Below are 25272 nucleotides of genomic sequence, written 5' to 3' on the forward strand. Positions count from 1 at the left end.
TGTCGTCAGCCTCTACTCCGGAGCCATCTACGACACCTGGTACAACCAGAACTACTCCAACAAGACCAACACCTACCGATAGCACAATGTCGTCTAGTATGTCGTCAGAGTCTACTCCGGAGCCATCTACGACACCTGGTACAACCAGAACTACTCCAACAAGACCAACACCTACCGATAGCACAATGTCGTCTAGTATGTCGTCAGCCTTTACTCCGGAGCCATCTACGACACCTGGCACAACCAGAACTACTCCAACAAGACCAACATCTACCGATAGCACAATGTCGTCTAGTATGTCGTCAGAGTCTACTCCGGAGCCATCTACGACACCTGGTACAACCAGAACTACTCCAACAAGACCAACACCTACCGATAGCACAATGTCGTCTAGTATGTCGTCAGCCTCTACTCCGGAGCCATCTACGACACCTGGTACAACCAGAACTACTCCAACAAGACCAACACCTACCGATAGCACAATTTCGTCTAGTATGTCGTCAGCCTCTACTCCGGAGCCATCTACGACACCTGGTACAACCAGAACTACTCCTACAAGACCAACACCTACCGATAGCACAATGTCGTCTAGTATGTCGTCAGCCTCTACTCCGGAGCCATCTACGACACCTGGTACAACCAGAACTACTCCAACAAAACCAACACCTACCGATAGCACAATGTCGTCTAGTATGTCGTCAGCCTCTACTCCGGAACCATCTACGACACCTGGTACAACCAGAACTACTCCAACAAGACCAACACCTACCGATAGCACAATGTCGTCTAGTATGTCGTCAGCCTCTACTCCGGAGCCATCTACGACACCTGGTACAACCAGAACTACACCAACAAGACCAACACCTACCGATAGCACAATGTCGTCTAGTATGTCGTCAGCCTCTACTCCGGAGCCATCTACGACACCTGGTACAACCAGAACTACTCCAACAAGACCAACACCTACCGATAGCACAATGTCGTCTAGTATGTCGTCAGCCTCTACTCCGGAACCATCTACGACACCTGGTACAACCAGAACTACTCCAACAAGACCAACACCTACCGATAGCACAATGTCGTCTAGTATGTCGTCAGCCTCTACTCCGGAGCCATCTACGACACCTGGTACAACCAGAACTACTCCTACAAGACCAACACCTACCGATAGCACAATGTCGTCTAGTATGTCGTCAGCCTCTACTCCGGAGCCATCTACGACACCTGGTACAACCAGAACTACTCCAACAAGACCAACACCTACCGATAGCACAATGTCGTCTAGTATGTCGTCAGCCTCTACTCCGGAGCCATCTACGAAACCTGGTACAACCAGAACTACTCCAACAAGACCAACACCTACCGATAGCACAATGTCGTCTAGTATGTCGTCAGCCTCTACTCCGGAACCATCTACGACACCTGGTACAACCAGAACTACTCCAACAAGACCAACACCTACCGATAGCACAATGTCGTCTAGTATGTCGTCAGCCTCTACTCCGGAACCATCTACGACACCTGGTACAACCAGAACTACTCCAACAAGACCAACACCTACCGATAGCACAATGTCGTCTAGTATGTCGTCAGCCTCTACTCCGGAGCCATCTACGACACCTGGTACAACCAGAACTACTCCAACAAGACCAACACCTACCGATAGCACCATGCCGGCAACCTCTACTCCGAAGCCAACTACGACACCTGGTACAACCAGAACTACTCCAACAAGACCAACACCTACCGATAGCACAATGTCGTCAGCCTCTACTCCGAAGCCATCTACGACACCTGGTACAACCAGAACTACTCCAACAAGACCAGCAACTACTTTTTCCTCCCGAAATCCGTCGTCTACTCCTTGGACAACAGTTACGAATAGATCAACTACAAGAACAACACTTTCTTCCTCCATATCCTCAACGAATCGAACGACAGTTAGGTCAACTTCTAAAAGTCCTATGTATACACCTTCATCTACTTCTGCTAGTACAATGTTATCGAGTAGATCGACATCGTCTTCTTCGAAACCATCGACTGCACCCGATTCAACTGTTACTAAAACAACAACTTCCCCGAGCACAACACCTTCTTCAACCGTGACGTACAGCGAAGGAACAACTACAATATCTTCTAGCAAAAGACCTACCAATACTGTTCCTTCTTCTACGTTTAGTACTATGTCGTCTTCTTCCAGAAGACCTGCAACTACCTCTGCTACAACAGTTACAACTCGAAAAACTTCGAAACCTTATGTTGACAACAGCGAGAGTACCATACCCTCGGTCATGTCGTCTGGTGAAGAATCTACGGATACTCCGCCTACTACCGTTGCTAGCACAATATCGTCAAGTGTGTTGGCATCTTCTAGTTCGAGTGAACCGGTTAAACCTGGTTTAACAGTTACAATACGAACAACACCTGCTTCCTCAAACAACTTATTTAATGCACATTTTTTCCCCTCGTTTGCAAATGCAATACCTTCATATCCCTCCCCAGTAATCTGGCAGCAAATAACAAACAACAATAACTCACTTATAAATCCATTGTCATTTCAAAATGCAATACCTGGGGTTGCCTCAGGATCTTCAATATATAATAATCCAGTGCAAAAACCAACTATTAACACTGTTCAAAAACCGTCGAAACCGCAAATTTTGTTTCCATTTTTGTTTGCAAGACCAACAACGAAAAAGCCAATAGCAAGTAATGTTAAACAAATTAAAAAACCGAGCAAGGGAAATTACATCCCACACTGGTATCCAGGTATAGCGTTGAAATAAAATGGTTTATAACTTCACTACTAAACTTTTAAGAAAATATACAAGAACAAACCATGATAGAATACGTTGCTTCGAAATGTTTTTACTCTTGAATGCCTTTTGTATTGAAAATTCACCTCGAAGCCTGTGTACTACCAGTTAGCATGATTAAATCGTGATATTTGAATAAATTTATAGAATGTAAGTAATTTATATATTAAATACTAGCTGATTTACCCAGATTCAGACACCCAGTTTCAATAAAAAAATGAAGAATATGCAATTTAAGGAGTAGAAGTAGCTGCCTCTACGATTTTATCACAAACTTCGTTTCTTCTTACCTGACGTAATAGTTAAGATCTACCATATCAATCATTCGTTTGGATACTAATGAGTTGATTGGTTTACCAATATACCAGGATAAACAGCTTTGAGTATCAGGGACTCGATCCTTGCTAGAGTTCAACACCTGACAGGTATTTTTTTGGTAAAATAAAACAAGGAACTATTTTTTCAGCTTTCGTATTGTTTTGTTCAAGTGACAGTAAACGTGCAAAAGTTGATGTGTACAACAAATTTCCGCAGTAAGCGATTCCGTCTTTTTTTTCTTCTTTGGCACATATACCGGTATTGACCTATCAGCGACTTATTTAATACCCATAGCAGGATAATCACTGCTATGTATTGAGGGCTCGGTCCATAACGGGCTTAAACCCAGGACGGACGCGTAGTTAAGTCTTGCTTGTTGACGATATTACCACGGGACTGGCAATACTTACTGTACAAACATTTGCAGTACGATAGTACTTTTAATTTGACTGCTCCATGGACTTTTTGTGATACAAATATTCGATTCGACATGGTTCTCGGATATTGTTAGTCCTTGTAAGCAAAATTTTCATAGACCTTGGACTAATTAGAAATTACAGTTTAGCGTACCAACGGCTCCAGAACCGGCTCCGGACTAACGGCACCTGTTGTACGAGGCTGGCAAATTTTTCGGTAGCTTTAACCTGACGGAAAGCTGTTGAACAAAAAACGGTCACCATTTGAGTCAGGTAATGCAAATGACCTTCGTTCTGTTAGATATACCAAACCAGAGAAAAATCGAGTTCTCTAACACGGATCATAATAGAAAATCAGCATTTTGATACTTTTTCTCAAGCACTCGAGTCACATAATTGGCCCTATACTCTCCCGATTTCATGATCTCGCAAATTGCCTGCTGCTGTAAGTATTATGTTTAAAATCTTTACTTTATTTAAACACTTATTAAACATACTGTTGTGGGCAGCCGTGCCGACCCCTGGACTTGCCGTGGCAGTTGCGCTGCCACCGGTCAACCGGACGACAGTGTACACGCACACTGTCGCACACACTAAGCAGCGCAAGGCTTAGTGTGTGCCGGGTCCAGGGGTCGGCACGCACGGCTGCCCACAACAGTAAGAGTGTATGTGTGAATGTGGAGCACATACTACATCTCCCCCGCTCCTCCCTCTCCTGGAACTCTTGCCATTACAGTCGTTGCTGCTAAATTTTGACTCTAACTCACCTATTTTTGTCTCAAAGGCACCAATTTTTGACAGCGTGTCACGATTTTTGCCTCAAAGGCATCAATTTTTGACAGTGCGCATCAATTTTTGACTCGAAGGCATCAATTTTGACTGTGAGTTAAGCGCTTTATTTACAAAATTTTACGTTATTTATGAAACTGTGTGTTTTGAAATGATTGAAATTAAGGTAAATAGTGAAAAAATGTATTGATAGAATTTAAAATAAAGCAATTGTTTTGCCAATTTTGGAAGTTTCAATGCAGTGAAAATAATTGGCATGTATTTTTTACACAATTATTGTATTTTTTATTAGATATGGAATAACAAATGTTAAAATTTTGCTTAAATACCTTATAAAATTGTCATGATTCCTACAAGAGTCAAAAATTGATGACTTGCACACAAAAATAGGTGCGTTAGAGTCAAAAACTGATGCGCACTGTCAAAAATTGATGCCTTAGAGGCAAAAATTGTTGCGCACTGTCAAAAATTGATGTCTTAGAGCCAAAATTAGGTGGCAACGACTGTAAGTCCGTGAGAGAAGGAGGAGGAGCGATGAAGGAGCATCAGCGTTTTGCTCTCTATAAAAAAATAAGTCCAAAATTGTCTGCCTTTGGGTACACCGGTGGACAAAAAGATAGGAAAAAAAATTGTTGTGTGTTTTTTTGCGTGCAATAGGTGTGTCATCGCCAACAGTTTTTGTTGTTGTTAGTATGGTTTAGAGAGGCTTTGGCTCCTGCGGAGTTCGTTGGCCTCTTATCGCCAACAGATCGAGGCGTATGTTGTTGTTAGTATGGTTTAGAGAGGCTTTGGCTCCTGCGGAGTTCTTTCGCCTAACGTTCGAGGCGTACTGAATTTGCAATCGCTGTTTGTTTGCCTTTTATACTCGCATTTGTGGTGCGCTACTTATCTGAGTTTTGAGTAACGGCAGCGTTTTTCGGTGGTATAAAAAGAGATCCAAACCGTGTTGCGCTTCATTCTTCACTCAGTGGTAATGGTGAAAGTTTGCGATTTGAAAATTCCACAAGTTCTTCATGGGTCGCGGAAAGCACTGCACTCCAGAGGAGCGGAAACATATTCAGGGTTTGTATCTTGAGAACGTGCCTATCAAAACCATCTGCAAGGCGTTCGGCCGTTCGCGGACGTTTGTGGACAACGCCATTCGTAGCGAGGCTACGGGTAAATCCACAGGTCGTCCGCGAAAAACAACGGCTGACGTTGACGCGCAGATGGTTGAGATAATCAGGGCGGACCCTTTCAAAACTTGCAATCGTATTAAGCAGGAGCTTAGATTGCAAGTTTCGGCGAAAACGGTGTCGCGCCGTTTACACGCCGGTGGGTTCTGTGCCCGGAAACTACGAAAGCTTCGTAAGCTAATGCCGCACCACGTAGAAGCGCGCATTCGGTTTGCCGAAGAGCATTTAGCTGCATCCATCTTTTGGTGGAGCAAAATAATTTTTTCGGATGAGTCCAGATTCAATCTGGATGGTTCGGACGGCACTAAATACGTCTGGCGCCTTCCTAAACACGCGTATCATCCAAAAAATACTATAAAAACCGTAAAGCACGGAGGCGGCCACGTAATGGTGTGGGGTTGCTTCTCCTGGCACGGCCCGGGTCCTTTGTTCCGTATCAAAGGGACACTGAACTCGGAAGGGTATAGAAACATACTACGTCGTAAGATGTTGCCACACGCCCGACAAAAATTCGGAGACGAAGAGCATTACATCTTTCAGCACGATAACGACTCAAAGCATACATCGCGATTAGTTAAATGTTTTTTGGCAAACGAGGATGTGCAAGTTCTACCGTGGCCTGCGTTGAGTCCAGACCTCAACCCGATTGAGAATCTGTGGTCAACTCTCAAGCGTCAGCTTAAGAATAAGCATGCACGTTCTGCCGATTCGCTATGGAGACGCTGCAAGGCTATGTGGAAACGCATAGACAGAAGCGAATGCCGTAACCTCATCGGCGATATGGCCCTACGCTGTGAGGAAGTGATAGCGAATAACGGTCAACACATTAACCGTTAGAATATGTTTCCGCTCTGTGGAACACCGCAACACCACCTCCCAACAACCACTTAAACAGTCCTTTTCAGGGCTACCAAATATTTCCGACAAGAAATATGTTTTTCGGTCACAGAAAAAAGTTCCTATTTTTATGTCCACCAGTGTACCAGTATGGGTTCTGAGATAGGGCCCCATCTCAGGTCCATAGTTTTACCCATTCATCTCGTTTTGGTCGTTTGGGTAGTAGCTGTTTTGCCCATTATTATTCCACTTAGTCTAAAATTCAAAGTCTCTATAAAAAAATCTAAAAACTTAGACCAAACAAAACATCTATAGAATTTATCGCTTTAGATACTTTGCTCTCATCGGATGTTAAAGATTGGTTTTCATGATGAACATGGGCATTTATCGTATTCATTTATAAAATAATCATTATGTGTATCTAACCACCGGTGAGTAGTATTGTGCAATGCAGCTAATAGGAAAGATTTCACCGATCCAAGCGCTAGAATAGCTTCCACGTAACCTACACCTACAATTCCACATAACCTTTCGATATAGAGGAACTGGGGGTAGTTTCGACACCTTAAGGTTTTCCCCTGATTGCAATACTTTTGCCAATGTAAACAGTTTAAAAATTCGTCTGTCCTTTCTAGCTTAATCTTTGCTACTAACCGCGTTTCGCGATGGCGCCCTGTTCGTCGATCAGCTGTGCTACTTGACCCTATTTGACCTGCTCCCGAATTGGCCCTAATTACGGAGATCTGGTTGTCGCACAATCTAATCGTGTTGTCTCTCTTTGTGAATCTTGTACGCCATCTGCCGGGTATTTTGGATATTTGATCGAGTTGTCAAGTCAGCTTAATGTTTGTAAACATTACTGTTCCCTGTCCGATCACACGCGGTCGATATCGTGCCAACACCCCACCCCATGATCGGCGATAAATTTATACGCGAGCGACAGTTGTAGAAACGTTTGTGAAAAGCTACTCAAAATAAACGGATTACTACATCCGTAGCAACATTTAAAAATTCGTGCGAAACTTTCTAACGCAAGTTATTTTTATAAAAGTGTTCGCGATGACCAAGCGCGGATTTGATTGTGGTGGCTGCGAGCGGCATAACACCATGGAAGATATGGTGCCTTGCGAAAAGTGCAGAAAGTGGTACCATTACGGGTGTGTCGGCGTCACTGTGATGTCAAAATCTTGGTGCAATTTGTGTGTGATGAAAGTGGCAAAGTGCGAAGCTAAGGAGATGGGCCGTCTAAAGTCCTCTAAGGAAGCCATTGCGATGACTGGGGTGCCTGCTGAAAGCTGCGAAGGCGACAAAAGTGCCAAAAGAGCAGCACATAGCGAGGGCGAAGCCTCGGCGAATAAGCTGGCTACAGAGGAAAAAGAGCTCACTACATTCCATGCCGCAAAAAGGCCTCCTACCACAAATTCACCGACAACAGCGCAACACAAAAGGTCTAGGCAAGCGGCACTCGAAAAGCTTATGGAAGTGCAACAGCAAGAACGGGAGATGGCCATAAAAGAGTACGAGCTCAAAATGGCTAACCTCAAGCTCGACCATTTAAAGATTCGGCTTCAGCTCGAGGAAAAAAAGGCATCAGCATCAGCATCAGCATCAGCAGCAGCATCAGCATCAGCAACAGCACAAGCAGAAACAGTGTACGATAGCAGTGAGTGATGGTGAAATTGGTGAGCCCGTTAACGTCGAAATGGTAAATGTGAATCCTGCGACAGTAGCAGTCGTGGACACGTCAGTTTTTGCCAAGTATCCTGAGATGGCGCGGCGATCCACGCAATCACATAACCTTCCGTCGGATCACGTACATTCCCTACTAAACTGTCATGTGCGACACAACACATTTCTCCATGAGACGGTCCAATCTGGAGGAACAGAATCATTGACAAAAACTTGTGCGTCGAGACCCACGGTGCCGAGGGTACCAATCCGCGAAGTCACGATTCACGAGCATGGACAACAAAATACCAGCACATTCGACCAAGAACCAGCGACCGTACTGAACTGCGAAGTGCGAACAGAACTGGCACGAAACGTCGGTGTAACCAGAAGACCAGGATCACAGGAGAGCAGCTGCGCGGTAGGCGTAACGAAGGACGATTCGTTTGGAAGGCGGCGGAACTTGGCAATTTCGGCGAGCGGCAACGGCACACAACACGAGTTTGCCAACACTCGTTTCACAACACAGCTAAGTTTGCCGCTTGAAGAACCGTACATCAATTCACTAATCATTAATTTTACTCACTTTCAGGGACTGTCGATTCTGCCGTTCCTGAAAGGGGAGTCAAGGTTAATGATCGGGACACAACACACCGATTCGATGGCACCAACTGGCAACATTGGTGACCCTGTAGCTGAGCGAAGACGATTGAGAGGGACAATATTTGGTTCCGGCAACCGTAGCGGGACCGAAACTATTTTCACTACCTTTTTCAAAGATAGATCGCAGCATAACATGCACCGCATTACATTCGTCGATAGGGTTTGTCTAAAAGAAAACAATAAGCAAGTTAGAAACCAGTATACACACACACTCACCTATCCTGATACAAATGAGGTTAGGTTTACACCATTCGCATTGCGTGCTAGGGATCAACTATATTTGCGTATTATGCGTATAGATAGCGGTAGAGTAAACAAGCTTACATTCGTAATATTTTCAGGAAATCAGCAACAGTTGATTGAAGGTTTGATAGCAGGGAAGCGCAGGCGCGACCGTCTCTAAGGTGCTGTGAGGAAGGTACACCAAGTGCGCCAACGATGTGCCAAACAATGGTGAGCGGTGCAACCAGCGCTTAATCAGGCGACCTTTGATAAAATTTTACGTCTCCACAATTGTGTCGAGACAGAGGGGACAGATATCGTGCAGAATTTTAGTAAATCCTGCTTCACGAAGGATTCACGGGGTGGTGACAGGGAACAGTAATGTTTACAAACATCGGTCGATATCGTGCCAACATTGCTAGTAGACATCGAAAAAGCTTTTTTGATTCATTATGTAACATTTTACGAGAAACTACGGTTCCTGGATTGATTTTGATAATATTTTGATAAAAATAAAAAAGTGTGTTTTTCGTTGCATCACGACTACAGTGCGGGTAAGATCGACACCATGATGCGGTAAAATCGACACCTGGTAGGGTGATTTCGACACATTGGCTATAATTTCAAAATAACAAACTCTGATGGCCGGTTGTTTTTCATTGAAATTCAACAAAGTATTTCATACCAATTTTAAGAAAAATTAACAGAAAACATTATTGAAATATGCGAAAAAAATGAAGTTACAAGCAAGAACAAAAATTTCATTACAAATAGCATCGAACCAGACTGCTTATAGTAAAAGCTGCGGAGATAGCATCTGGTTTACTTAATGAATGTTTAATTTTTTTTTTTAAATAACCTGGAAGACAGTATCTTCCGGTAATCTTCTTCTGTTTTTTAATAAAATCGAAGGGTGTTGAATATAATTTTTATCTGCCAATCAAAGTCGAACATCGGTCAATGTGATTCCATGCCAGCTTTTTTTTTTCTTCATTTAAGCCTAAACCGGCCTAAAGTAAACCTAAAATATGTTCAAACCCATTACAATATTAATTTTAATAAGCCTAAACCATATATTACATGTACATGTACATGTACATATACAAGTTATGAAGATAAACGGTATGCGTCCGTCTGCTTCGAGTGCTCAACTCCGAATGCTCTATATTTCTCTTCAATCTAATCCTTATCCTAGTATAATCATGTTCTTAATACTATCGCTTACAAATGTGTGCGTAACGGCTCCCCTTTCAGTTCCAAGCGTTCTCGCTTGGTTTTAATGAATCCTAACAAATAACATTTCATTTTTTTATCCTTGATTTATGAACCTTAAAATCAAACGTTCAAATCCCTAAATGTTAGTTCATTATCTTGTTTTACTAAAGAAGCTTTAAATGGTTCTTTATCTTTCGTATTTCGTTGCGTAACTCTTACAAATACTTTCTCCCCGGGGCTTAAACTATGCGGTAGTTCTCTATTCTTATTTCCATTTTCTATTAATTCTTTTTGTTTTTGAAGTCTTACTTTTACATTTGATTGCAGTTTGTTGAAGCATTCTAATATTTCATCCGTATCGGTTTTTCCTTGAACGTTGAAAATTAATTCTCTTGGTCTGTAGCCTGTAACCGAATGGATAGTATGATTATAAATGTCAACTAGTACATTGATCTTATCGAAAAATTCCAAATTATTGTATCTTCTATTTAATTTTCTATACAATTCTATGAAGGTTGAGTGGAATCTTTCTACTATGCCATTGGAATTGCTTCCACTGGCGTGATGGATTTCTATATTTAGATCTTGAAGAAAACCAACAAAATCTATGGATACAAAAGCCGGTTCTTGATCATTTATTATTAATTTGGGTCTCCCAAATATCCTGATATGATCTGTGATAGCCTTTTTAAGATCTATAATGGTTCTTGTTTGTAAAGGGATCACGTTTGCAAATTTCGAAAATGCGTCGACAATTGTTAACATTTTATTTCCTTTTAAGAAAAATATGTCAATATGGACCTTTTCAAACGGTTTGATGGCATAGTTAGAGCTGCGAATCAATCTTGGAGGATTTCTGTCATATTTACTTTTCCTACAAATGCTCCAAGTATGAATGAATACTTTAATTTTTTAGTCCATAGATGGAAAAAAATATTTGCTTAGAATTTGTGCTTTGTTTTCTTTAATTCCTCGATGCGCATATTCATGGGTTTTCATTACGATATCATCTTGCTCTACTTCTGATTTTATATCTGTTAACAAGGTTAAAGAGATGTAAATTTTAAATATCTTGTTTTCTGCAAAGTTTTTTCTGTACGTCTCTTGAATGAGCTGGATAAGTGAATTGGGACAATGAATACAAGAAGTACCGTTAATTTTAACTTTTTCTTTAATAATGTGGACAATATCTTCCTCAGAATATTGCGGCTTTGAAATTATGAACCTATGGAACTTAGGGAAAACTTCTTCATGCGTTTCTGCTACATTGAAGTCAACAAGAAAAATCAACTGATTTTTGAAGAGATTCGTAGGCTTTTCTGTGATACGTATGTAATGATCATCACTCGTGTCTGCCGAGTGTATTGTCATTTCATCGTTTGTTTCACCGTTCAACTCATTTAGATCCTATCTTATTTCCTATTTCATTAGATGCAAAATTTGGTCTTATTCTAGACAAAGCATCGGCCACCACATAAATTATAAATTATAAATTGTTTCAAAATCAAATTCTGTTAGAACTAGATTCCATCGGACTATCTTTTGATTTAAACTTGATGAAGCATAAATCAATGGGCGATGGTCAGTAACCAACTTAAACTTCCGACCGTATAAATATTGTCGAAATTGTTTTACTGCCCAGACAATTGCGAGGAGTTCTTTTTCAGTGGTACAATAATTTTCCTCTGACTTATTCAGAGTCCAAGAAGCATAAGCAATTGACCTGTCTTTACCAATCTGGCCCTGATATAGCACTGCTCCTACTGCGAAGTTACTAGCGTCGGTAGTGAGAATAAATTCCTTAGTGTAATCCGGGTAGGCTAGAATAGGTTCCATTGTTAATAAAGATTTACACTTCTCGAAGCATGCTATTTCTTTGGATGTAAATTGGAACTCAGATTCTTTGCGAAGTAATTGTGTTAGAGGTTTAATCATTTTGGCAAAATCTCTAATAAATCGCCGGTAGTACCCAATAGTGCCTAAAAATTGTTTAAGCTCCTTTTCAGTTTTCGGCACTGGCCATGTCTTAATTATTTCTATTTTATCGGAGTTTGGTCTAACGCCATCTTCAGACACTGTGTGTCCTAAAAATTGAACTTCTCTTCGGAAAAAGTAACATTTTTCAATTTGAATTTTTAGTCTAGCATCTTTCAATTTCTGAATAATTTTACGAATATCTTTGACATGATCTTCTAATGAACTAGAAAATATAATTATATCGTCCATATAGACGAGACAACAAATTCCAATAAACTCCCTTAAAATTGCATCCATCACTCTTTGGAATGTTGCCGGGGCGTTTTTAAGCCCAAAAGGCATCCTAGTAAATTCAAATTTCCCTGATTTTATTGAAAAAGCAGTTTTCTCTATGTCTTTTTCTTCCATTTGAATCTGATGAAAACCAGACACGAGATGAATTGTAGAAAAATAGCTAGCTCGTCCTAATTTATCTAAGATATCAGTGATATTCTGAATGGGATATTTGTCTGAAATAGTATTATTATTGAGTTTACGATAGTCAACTACTAGACGATATTTCTTTAACCCTGTAGCGTCAGCCTTTTTTGGGACTATGTATGGGTGTGGTGATGTGTATGGGGAAATTGATTCCCGTACTATACCGTCTTTTAACATTTTTTTCACCTGGTTTTGTACCTCGCTTTCAAAAATTTGGGGGTATCGATATGATTTTGTATGGATGGGAATGTTATCTATTGTTCTTATATTGTGCTTGATAGCATGAGTAAATGTGAGTTTTTCATTTTCAAAGTGTATTATTTCTGTATGCTCATCAATTAGAGATTGTAATGCCTTTTGTTCCTGTTGGGAAAGATAATTGTCTATTACTTTAAACTTTTTTTCAGACAGCTCAGAAGGTCCTTCTGTTTCTACAAATTCTTCTTCGTGCAGATGAAGCTCATTGAAGTTAGTTTGTGGATCCATATTATTATTATTTTTTACTGCAACTAGTGCGTTTGTTCCATCACTACTGTAAATTCCTGGCAGAATGTAATATGGTCCACAACCTGTTTCTTCACCAACAACAAGATCGTTTTTATTTTTTGTTTCAATTTTAATTCAATGTACTTCGTCGGTATTGTTAATAGTCTGATAGTCTGGATATTTCTTTTTAAGTTGATATTCTTTCTTTCCAATCTTAAGCATGTTTTTCCCTATGTCAAAATACGCATCAAGGTCTCGAAGTGTTTCAAAGCCTATCAATCCATCAAAATAATCGTGAAAATGAAAAATGTAAAATTGAATTTTCTTGTTAATGTTAAAGATGTCGAGCAGCAATGATTTTTTAATTGCATGTTTTCCATTAATGTTACTAACAAAAATGCCATTTTCGTCTAAACAATTTTCAAAATTTGCCTTTTTGGGTATTATGTAATTTTTGTTCGACCCTGTATCCACCAAGAATTTAAGGCTTCCTTCGATTGAGATTATTTCCAGATAAGGAATGAAATTATTTTTTCTTATATTTGGAATTTTTCGATTAGAAATATTTGACCAATTTAATTCGCCTACCTCATTTGAGTTATGTTCTGTACCAGCTTCATGGCTATTGACCTGCATTTTTGATAACATTGTTCTCATGGTTACATCGTCATCTCTCTTACTCATCGGTTTAAATTTATCTGATCGTGTACGGTTGTAGTTTGAGACAGGTTTGTTACCGCGTATTGCATTTCTTTGTGTTTGTGATGTGCTGGTGTAATTCGTACTCTTTCTATACGCCGCGTTCGTGTACTCTTTTAGCACTGAAAAAGCCTCATCCAAATTTATCGGTTTACAGCTTCTAACATGCGACGCTAGTGGACCATCTAGTCCATCGACAAAACGCGTTAGTGTTAGTAAGCTAATGAACTTATTCATTGCCTGGCTGGGATCTTTGTAATCTTCGGTATTTGCAGTTACAGATTTTATGCGTGTATCGAGTTTTTTTAGGGTTTGATAAAACTCCGTTAGCGTTTTATTCCCTTGTTGTTCGTAAAAAAGTGATTGAACATATGACGTGAGATCTCGTTTTTCACCGAAGCAATTCTGTAACGTTTCTTTTATCTCTGGCCACGTGTTAAAGTTCCCTGCAGCTATCAAAGCTTCTCTCGCTTCTCCTAATATTTTGCTCTTCACTGCTCGAACAATAAGTTCGTACGTTTGTGTGCCCTTATAGGTGTCAAATAGATTAAGCGTTGCTTCGGTATCTTCTATCCAAGCTTGTGTCTCGTTTTTGTTACCATTAAATATTGGTAAATTTTTTATAGGATCTGGCGTTTTAAAGGAAAGCATTGGATCGTCTTTTACAACCGCCCTCATCTTATTCATTTCTTCGACTAGGCTATTCTGTGTATCGGTTAAACGCCTTATGTGTTCGAAGAGCTCTTCTTGGGTGAAATTATTTTCTTGATTCATCGTGTGTGGTGGATTTTGCACTTTTTATGTCACTCGTGTCACTCTACTTACACGCTTTGTTTGTGCTTGTAGTTGTCTGTCGATGTAGTCTCTTCTCTTTTGTTCGTAGGTGGTACGCTGTCTCTCAGCAAATTCCGTGCTTGTACGCACTCCGCTCTCGAGCAATTTGTGTCCTTCGCTTTGATTCTCTCTGGAACTCCGCTGATATGCTCTCAGGGATGGATAAACCGGGATGAGAAAGGATGCTTGTTCACTTTACGACTGCGCCAGTTATGAAGATAAAAGGTATGCGTCCGTCTGCTTCGAGTGCTCAACTCCGAATGTATTTTTCTTCAATCTAATCTTTATCCTAATATAATCATGTTCTTAACACTATCGCTTACAAATGTCTGCGTAACGTACATGTACATATACATGTTTTGAGTGCGAGTTTGGCAAACGTTCTATGAGAGAATGATATCTAAATTCCATAATTATAACTTCCTTGGGTTGTTGACATCGTGAGCTTGATCATTACGTTTGTCGTACAAAGTTAAAGAACATCTGTATAAAATATAGGCACTTTCAAATTACGATATAAAAAAAATTTAACATGCTTGAAATGAGCATTACACTATTACCATGTGGGGTGTCGATTTTACCCCCATTGGCCGCACAAGTTTTAGTGACATTTTATATTATCTGGTTTAATATAAAAATTACGCCCTTTGGTACAAAACTAATCAAAAGTGTTTATAAAGTAATACTATTAACACGGAAACTATAATTTTGTTGAATAAACGCCACAATTCCTTAAGTCCCAGACGTAAAAACTTACATCGGCTGTCAATCAGAACCACCATGTGTTTATGTTGTTGTTTTTTGACAATTGACAGGTTTCTGGTCAGTGAAATGTGACCTAAATATTCGAAACAGTTAATATAAATAATGTGTACAAATTTTTATTCATCACAAAGTAGTATAAAAACTTAAACAGCAAGGTGGTGAACTTACCCACAGTGTCGAACCAACCCCTTCCCCTACCTTCCCTACCAACCTTCCCCTACGCAATGCCTTCAATAATGTGTTAGTTATTCTGCTTAGCACGGATGATAACATGAGTGATATCAAGCGATGTTTAATGTCTTCTGTGGTAATCGTTCCTCTGATGATACTTGCCAGGATTAAACCTTTTCTAAATCTTCGTAATCCAGGCGTTACGATTACGAGGTTATGTAGCCTTTCTTCACATGTTCCATGAAATCGCCATCTCTATGCCATGCCACCTCAATGTGGGCCTACCACGCCTACTATGTCCTTGTGGACGGCCTAAAAGACTGTACGGGCTGAGTCGTCCGTTTCCATGCGTACAACATGGCCAGCCCTCCGGAGCCTGGCGAGCTTGATACGCTGGACGACAGTGAGGTCGCCGTACATCTCGTATAGCTCGTCATTATAGCGGCTCCTCCATTATCCTTCCATACATACGGGGCCAAGTATCCTTCTGAGCATCTTCCTCTCGAACGCGACTAAGAGGGTTTCGTCAGATTTGGAAAATGTCCATGTCTCAGAGGCGTATGTGAGTACCGGAACTATATAGGTACTATATAGGTTTCGTCCGGCGCGACAGGTTCTTTGAGGTGAACTGATTTTCAGGCTGCAGAATGACCGGTTGGCAGCCAGCATCCTTGCGCGCAACTCAGCTTCCATGTTATTGTTGTTGCTGACCTTTGACCGAAGATAGGCGAATTGTGGGACGACTTCCAAAGTGCTTTCACCTATCTGTACGTCACGCCTACGTAAATTCTGATTCTTTATTGGCAGGCCGGCTAATGTTGCCACCATCAGTTTGGTCTTTGCCTCGTTTATCTGTTATCCGAGGTTCTTTGCCGCCTGCTCGACTTTCCTTGGTAGGCTTCTGCTACATAGCCGCAGACCAATGATGTCTATATCATCAGCGTATGCCAGGATCTGGGTTGACTTATAGAAGATGATTCCATAAGTCTCCCCCCTCGAGCCCCGGATAGCCCTCTCTAGCGCCAGGTTGAATAGGAGACAGGCAAGTCCGTCCCCCTGGCGCAGACCCTTGGTGGTAGCAAAAGGTCCTGAGAGTTTTCCATCCACCCTCAGCTGGCAAGTGACGTTGGTCATAGTCATTCTAACTAGCCTTAGCAGTTTGACCGGGATTCCAAAAGAGCTCATAGCGTCATACAGTTTTACCCTGACTATGCTATCAGATGCGGCTTTGAAGTCAATGAAGAGATGGTATGTGTTGTGTCTGTATTCAGCCATCTTCTCCAAGATCTGCCGTATGGTGAAGATCTGATCAGTGGTTGATTTTCCGTTTCGGAATCCTCTTTGATAGTTTCCGACTATCTCTTTTACGTGCAGGACAAGGCGATCTTGAAGGATCAGGGAGAATATTTTATAGGCAGTATTCAACACCGTAATACCCCTGTAGTTGTTGCAGTTCAACCTATCTCCCTTCTTGTATATGGGGTAGATGATGCCGAGATTCCAATCACAAGGCATCGATTCGCTATCCCACTGTAGCATATCTTATTACAATACACACTATCAGCTATAGACACATTGTAACACACTTCGGAAAGCCAAATCACACCATTGCAACACGTTCATTATAACACATCAGAAAATCAATCCACGCCATAACAACACACTCAGACCATATCGTTCATAGAAAAACAATTGAGACACATTAATCGAGAACAACCGAAACGCTCAACATAAGCAATTTAAGCGTTACTGTAGCAACATAGACAAACTGAGAACGCATAGCAACTTATCGCTAAAAGCGCTGCGTAGGCAAAGATCGACAAACCAACCCGTTCCTTGGCTAGAACAGTTGAAACCTTCCAAAACCTTTGTAAAAACACAGGCACAAATTGGCGGACACCTCACTCCGATACAATGTATAAATTGCACCTCATATCAATAACCTTGAATTAGGAAAAAAAACACATTCCAAAACCAAATGTACGAATCCCATTGAGTATAAATAAAACCAATTCCGACCGTGGCAGGTCAGATTCGTTCGGACTGTCAGGATAGGACTATGCCCATCCAACATCTATCGACTTCTCATTTAAAGAGTTTAGTTATGTCCCCCTACCCAAGGTAAGGCCTCTAAACTCCAACGTTTCCAGTAAGAGAAACCTCCTAAAGGTTTCTATGATCGCCTGGACGATCAAGTGTCGAAAAGTCCGCTCGAACGAAGTTTTATTCCACCTCGGCTCATGTCAGTAAAAACTGACCTACCGTGACGGTACTTGAGGTACAGTTGTACGTTCAACACATTACACCACACCTCAGTAATAATTTGATGAATCTCGTTTTCTAGTCGTGCACCTCCGTTCTTGACCAGTTCAGCTGCAATTCCGTCGGTTTCGGGTGCCATGTTATTTTTCAGCCGATGGATAGCCTTTCGTGTTTCCTCTATGCTAGGTGGCAGTAGAATGACACTATCTGCTAGTGGCGCTTCTAGCTGTTCATTAAAATAGTCGTTGAGTAATTCATCAAAGTACTGAGCCCACCGCGAGTGGACCTATGGCTGGTTACTAACCAGATCTCCACCCTTGTTGCGACAGCAGGTTACCTTAGGTACAACGTTGTTTCGGTGACCTGCTATCGCTTGGTAAAACTTTCGTGTCGGTCCGTACGCCTCTCTGGTTTGCTCGAGTTCCCGCATGTTTTGCTCTTCCAAAGTATGCTTCTTGGAGCGGTGAACTCGTTTCTCTTTGCGTCTGAGCCGTGAATATTCCTCTGCGCATGCCCGCGTTCTATGCCGTTGCTAACACGTGGTCGATCTGGTTGAGGGTTACTCCATCCGGGTGCGCCCATGTAACCTTCTGGGTTCTTGAGCGCAAATTTGGAGCTCATGCAGACTGTGACAACGAGTGTATTGGATGTACATTGGCTCCCTATCGACTTTTGCGTTGAAGTCCCCCAGGATGATTTTGAGGTCATGCCTGGGGCACGCATCTATGATTCTAGCGAGGCGGCCGTAAAACAGGTCCTTCTCTTCTTCCTCTTTCAATTCGGTAGGGGCGTGAACGTTTATGTGACTTATATTATAGAATTTGCCTCGCATGCGCAGGGTGCATAGCCTATCGTTTATAGCCTTGATCCATGATTGCGGGTTTCAACCGGGGACCTACGGCGAAACCCGTTCCTAGCACGCGGTGGCGGTCGTGGCTGCTGTAGTAAATGTCGTAGCAATGCTTACCACGCCTGTTGTGCACACCGTTCCCTAGCCACCGAATCTCTTGTAGAGCTACGAGGTCCATGCTCAGTGTGGCTAGGGCATCATCAAGTTTTTTCAAGGCTCCGGCTTCGCTTAGAGTGCGTACGTTCCATGATCCCATTTTGAGAGTAGTCCTGGGGCATTGCGTAGGGTCGGTATCGTTGGGTCCGTTTCGAAAGTGTGCCCGAAAAAGTGTGCCGCAGTCTTGCGATCCAAATCCGCAGATCTCGGTATCGTCGACGTTTTCAAGTATCGTTCCGCAGTATTGGGATCGACTCACGCCGATTCATCAAAGTGTCCTGCGGTCTTTAGTTCTAACGGAAAACCCTGTATTCTTGAGTGCAGATAATGGCTATAACGGTGTTGAGTGCCACCTATAAGATTCTCCTTCACGTCAAAGTAAAAAAAAAATGATCAAAAACTATCAAAAAGCATTCCAAAACAGAAAATCAACCAATGCTTAGATCTTCACCATACGGCAGATCTTGAAGAAGATGGTATAATAGAGACACAACACATACCATCTCGTCATTGATTTCAAAGTCACAACTGATAGTATAGTCAGGATGAAAATACATGACACTATGAGCTCTTTTGAAATCCCAGGCAAACTGATAAGGCTAGTAAGAATGACTATGACCAACGTCACATGCCAGGTGAATTGGATGGAAAACTCTCAACGCCTTTTGTCACCACCAAAGGTCTGCGATAGGGGAGCGGACTTGCCTGTCTCCTATTCAATTTGGCACTAGAGAGGGCTATCCGGGGCTCGAGGGGGGAGACTTATGGAATCATCTTCTATAAGTCGACTCAGATCCTGGCATACACTGATGATAACGCGGATTTCATTCCATAGAAACGAGAACGATCCCCACCGTGTATAACAGGATGGAATCTGAGTTGCGCGCAAGGATGTTGGCACCCAAACGGTCACTCTATAGCCTAAGAAAACAGTTCACCAAAAACAACCTGTTGCAATGGACGTTACTGAGTACCTTTATAGTAGCAGTACTAAGATAGGCCTTTAAGATATGGGTACTGTCCGAATCTAAATGAACCACCTAGGTCGCGGTGGAGAGGAAAATGTTCATAAGGATTTTGGGCCCCTTATAGATAGAATAGAACGGAGGAATCGATGAACGGCAATCTCATTGTCGTACAGCGTATCAAGTTTGCCTGCGTGGACAAGATGGCGTGGAGTCGTTCACCATTAAGGCCGGAATAATGGATTGGTAGGCACGAGACCGTGAGCAATCATTCAGCCGATAGCGCCGGTTATGTAAAGTAAGTAGGTTAGAGAAGACCATTAAGTTTTGGGTTTAATTTAGTTGTCTTTGTCTCTATGCATATTCGAAACCATTATCACTTTCAAGCTTCTTTTACAAATTGTTATTTTTTTACTCGACATAATGCAATTTTGTTAATCACTGAGGTGAGTAAAACATGGCTTAGATGATTTTTGTTTATTTACACATTTCAAAAAAATATTAGATAGAAACAGTTATTCATCTCGAGACGCAATAAACCAAAATGATGGCATTTTTATGATTTTTGCTCGTCTTTTCTGTTTCTTGGCAACACAGGACAAATTAAAAGGCTTCAGATGTTTTAAACCTATACTATGGAGATATTTTTGCGGTGCCGACGTATACCGTCTGTTGTTATACTAGATATGTTTCAGTAGATATTTGTAGAACTTGTATCAGATCATCACCTTATCGGCCAGAGCATGGACTCCGTTCGCCGAAAAAATACATATGAAAGAGGCAACATAAGTTCAAGAGTTTGAGTACGAATGACCAATTGAATTTCATTTGAACTAGTACGCTGTCTCAGTTTGGGAGAGCACAACGAGATTCACTCATTGGGGATTGTAAGTGGCCATTTGCCATTATGTTAGCTTCTCCTCCGTTGGATTTTTGTCTATTATATTGTACATTTCATCTTGTCACCTGGCTTAGTGTAGCTCATGTAGCTTAACTCATTATTTTTAATAAATTTAATGTAAGATTCTCAATATTCTAACAAATTAATCAATACATTGATAAATTTCAATATACGTAACTAAAGTTAAAAAAATGCTATAAAATATCTTTATTTGTGATAGTGCACTAAACTGCAGATGAAGAAAATCAAGACTGTCATAAAGAATTATGACAGTCACCAAAGGTAAAGCCGTTTTTCTACCAGAAAAGAAAAATGCACTTCTCAAACCAGATTGTGGTTCGAAAACTCAACAAACGACAAAAAACATGCATATGCAATAAAAAAACACGGTAAAGAGAAATGGCAGAAAGCCGATTAAATCATTCTAATTATTTTAACGATGGTTTGAATGCCTAATAAAGGTAGAATAATTGAGTCGATTTGGATGCTACGGCAAGTAAAATGTAAAGTGACACTACATAAAACATCACTGAAATCAAAATAATCTGATTGCAATGTATGCAATGTAGCTTTGCCATAAAAAAATACATTCACCTTTCGTCACAGTTCTTGGATCGACATAACATAAACGTTTTACTGAATTAAATAAATTAAATAAAATTAATTTATGTTACCAACAGTACACCTGGTTCACAATTATTACGTTCCTCAAAAGCATCGAAATGCAAATAAAAGTTTCACTTTTTTTCAATATTCCAATAGATTTGAATAAGGATTTAAGAACAGTACCAATCGGGACCCTCTCATACTATACAAATATAAGTTTAAATATAACATAAGCCGTGTCTCATAACACTTAATTTGATTTGCGGCCGTCTTCATACCACCCATCCGTTGGTGAAAGGAAAGAAGGAATAATTATTTTTTGACTCTCCTCTCCAATCATCGAATCGGGAAAAAGTACACATGTACACAGGCTTTTCGATGCAATGAAAGAACGTTCAATACTTTCAACCGGTTTCAACGAAAACAACGTTTTTTATTGCATATCTCATTTTCTGCCTGTGAATTCTAGACGGTAGACGTTACTTAGGCCTTAGGAAGATGTAGGCCGAAGAAAAGCTTTAAAAGGCTGGTGAAATGTTTTTTGGAATGTCAGTTAACCATTACAATCCAATGTGCAAAGAAACGCAGTACCATGAAGCTCACACTTGCGCTGATTATAGTTGCTTCATTTGCGGGAAGTGTATCGCCAGAAGTGCTCACGTTCGGTGAATATGACAAAGCCTACAGTCTGTGCTATTACAATAAAATATTTGCCGGTTCAATAAGCCCAGAAAATGTGGAATTCAAAAAGGTACGCCTCAGTGATAAAACAACAAGTGTGAAAATTTTGCATTGAAGAGTATGAATTACAAGAAGATAAATAGTTCTGTTTTTTTTTTTTTTTTAATTTTTTTAATTTCACGCAAGGCATGTGCATAAGATTACACGAGTGAAAGACAGTTTTTTTTTACATGTTAGTATCCAAATCCAGATTTTATTCCTGGAGCGCACCCAGTACAAATTCGAACAAAATATTCAAACAACTTTATTTAACAAAAAAACACATCACAAAAAAGGATAGAAAAAATATAGTGGAACAATTTTACGAAAAAACTACTGGCGTTATAGTTCTAAACACATACAAAATTGTGAGTGACTGGAATTGAATAACACATACTGTATAAGTTGAAATTATTACTGTTTTATAAAGTGATCGCGTGATATTGTGGCGTAGTATGTGGCTGAGCGTGCCAAGTATGCAAATTGGTCATTTTTGCGAAATTATTTAATAATACGATATGATAACATAAGATGGATCTAGTGATGTTGATATTTTAACGAGGCCATATCAAATTTTGAGTTAAAATTAGAAACATTAGCCGTCATCGCGAATAAATGAACACATTTTAACAGTCGTTTAAAGTTAATTTTGGTTTAACCGAGTTCATTTGTTGTTCATTCCTGTTAAAATAAACGACCGTCAAAACAGTTAACGACTGCTCGATATCGCATACAGGCAAACACGGGGAAAAATTCGAGCAGTATAATTAAACGATTGTTAATTTGTATCGCATACGCTCTTGACAGTCGTTTGTTTAACGATGGCATATGACCATTCGTTTAAATTAACAAATGAACTCAATGCGTTCGCGATGCCAAATTCTGGCAATTTTTAACGACTCTGGTTAATTTTTTACGACTGTTAATTTTAAACCATTTCTTTCGCAATGCCAGCTATAGTCAGCTTTGCACATGGCGTACTTGGTCTATACAAGGCTTGAACCCATGCTCCTACGGCAGTTCATCGCTTGTTAATCTGGGTCAAAACATGATAATGTTTAGCATAAAGATGACTATGATTTTCAACATAAGGGCCCTTCAAGATTTTAGCCAGCTCTTTTATATGTTTTATATGTTGCCAGTTTTATAAGTTTGAAAGTCGGAGGCTAGAACCATGTTAACACTCCATACACAACCACACACAAAACTAGCCTGCGATTCAGCGTAGATTATTTTAGCTTCAAAGCTAGAAATAGATTCGAGTACATGCTCGAAAAACTGGCAAAACAAGGTGGAGTTTCATTTATCCTTAGGCGCATTAAAGAGATCCGGTGGTGGAATCTAAAACCAAAGCGTATGTAGACCATAGTGGTCTCAAAGCACGAATTTCATAACAAAATTTGAACGCCACTTTTTGACAGGACGGGTGAAAACTGTTGCTCAAACAGGTTTTCTGGTAGCTTGATGAATACACAAAACACTCTTAAAATCTTCAATCAGAAGCAGAAGCAATAAAAATCAGCCTTCTAAAGCCATACGCCTTGGGAGAAGCCTACCTGTATATTATACCTACTTTGATAACTGCTCGATAGCTGCTGTACAATGCAAACAGCTGATAAGCTGAAATTTCAGCCTACGATCTAGAAACGGAAAGGGGCCCATAATTTGAAAATCTGCTGATCATTTCCCCACAGCGAAATAACTTTGGATAGTCTACGTATGGGAGCACGGTCAATTCGAGGTTTGAACCCATGACGGGCATGTTGTTGAGTCGTACGAGTTGACGACTGTATCATGCAAAACTACTTTAGGAAAACGTCTTCTGTTTAAGTTTCATTTTACGGATCTTACACACATATATATTCCATTGGCCTTGTTTTTATGGAACTATTTCTGCTTAAAACTCTAGTCAAATTTACTGCTTTGTATGGCAACGGAATATCGAACAGAGTTTGGCGAATCTTTTACGTGCCAATTTTGCCATCCACACGATGGCACGATTATTTGCTTGTAATCTTTTGACAGGAGCAAAGAATAGCTATGTCATTTGGTATTTAAAGTAAAATTTGTGATCCCTGCGTACAGGAAATCATCCCAAATAACCAAAATTGCGCAAGCAGTCAATTTTGGCAAGCTTAAGATCGCTGCTTGAATTCGCCTTTTGCAGTAGATAATCAGCTTCAAAGTTCCAGGCGGTCCTTCTAATTAGCGTCTAAACAACTTCCTTATACCAGGGTGCCGGAGATTATTTTACTTTGTTTTTTATTTTCAAGCAAGGCGTCATCATCTAAATAAACAAGACGATGTGTGTTTTTATATGCATGTTTATTTTAAAACTTTAAATGCTCTTGAATTTCATATTATTTCACATAGTTTACCCTAAACTCACAATCACTTCACTCAAAATTTCTTCTTCAATTAACTTATCTAACTTGTGCAGCAGAGATGATGATGACATGAGATGATTGACGGCAACAGTCTTTGACACTTTGACAAGAGCCAGCTCGTACCGATGTCATGCATTAAAAAGCTATAAAGTTCCACCAAGATTGGCACATCTTCTTAACAAGCCCAATTTCCATCATGAACCATACACATCAGGCTAACCAGCTGCAAGGTTCCGCAAACTACGGTCTATCTCTGAATCAGCCACAAAGTACGACAACGGAACGATTTTTCGATGAACAGGCTCAAATTAGCTATAAAGGACGTACTGGCTATTTGAGATGTGTCTAAGTGAGTTCGAGCAACTGCAAGATTCGAGCAGTTATTATCGGAGCGGAACAAATCCTATGAATGCTTTTTTTGTACGCACATCCTTAGTAATAGCAAATTAATAAATAGGAAGCGAATAAGCTTTTAAGCTCTCTTCATCTTTGCCAAGACGAAAGAACTCCGTTGGAGTCAAAGTCTCTCTAAAATATACAAACAACAACATTCATCTTTGGGTAACGATCTGCACGAATAAGAAAAACAATTATCAACAGACTCCACAAAATAAACGAAAAATTAACCAACAATTTTCTACGATTGAACAAAGTGTTGTCAGTGATTTCAAAACGGTGAAAATGTTAAGAATTGCGTGTATTCATAAACGAGTCGTATCAAGGAAATACAAAAAGGTTAGCCATTGAAGAATTCTCTATCAAACAATCGTTCCAAGGAAAGCTATTGAGTTTTCCGGGTAGTTTTCATCTATTACTTATTTCGAAAATTGCTTAGGTTTCTCATAAACCCTCATACATTCCATTATTGACGTGTTATTCAAACAAAAATATTTT

The 25272-nt window shown here is 40.4% G+C and overlaps 1 protein-coding gene across 1 annotated transcript; it reads right to left on the minus strand.

Moving 5' to 3' along the window:
- Positions 1–2254: 2254 nt before the first annotated feature.
- On the minus strand, positions 2255–14829 carry LOC133392700 (uncharacterized). The gene is made up of 2 exons (XM_061653344.1): positions 13848–14829; positions 2255–2394 (listed from the first exon to the last, which is right to left on the minus strand). Exons 1-2 carry the CDS (start codon positions 14533–14535, stop codon positions 2255–2257), a joined length of 828 nt encoding a protein of 275 aa, XP_061509328.1. The 5' UTR covers positions 14536–14829.
- Positions 14830–25272: the final 10443 nt, after the last annotated feature.

The sequence above is a fragment of the Anopheles gambiae genome, chromosome 3, assembly GCF_943734735.2.
Source record: "Anopheles gambiae chromosome 3, idAnoGambNW_F1_1, whole genome shotgun sequence".
In the NCBI taxonomy this organism is placed as follows: Eukaryota; Metazoa; Arthropoda; class Insecta; order Diptera; family Culicidae; genus Anopheles; species Anopheles gambiae.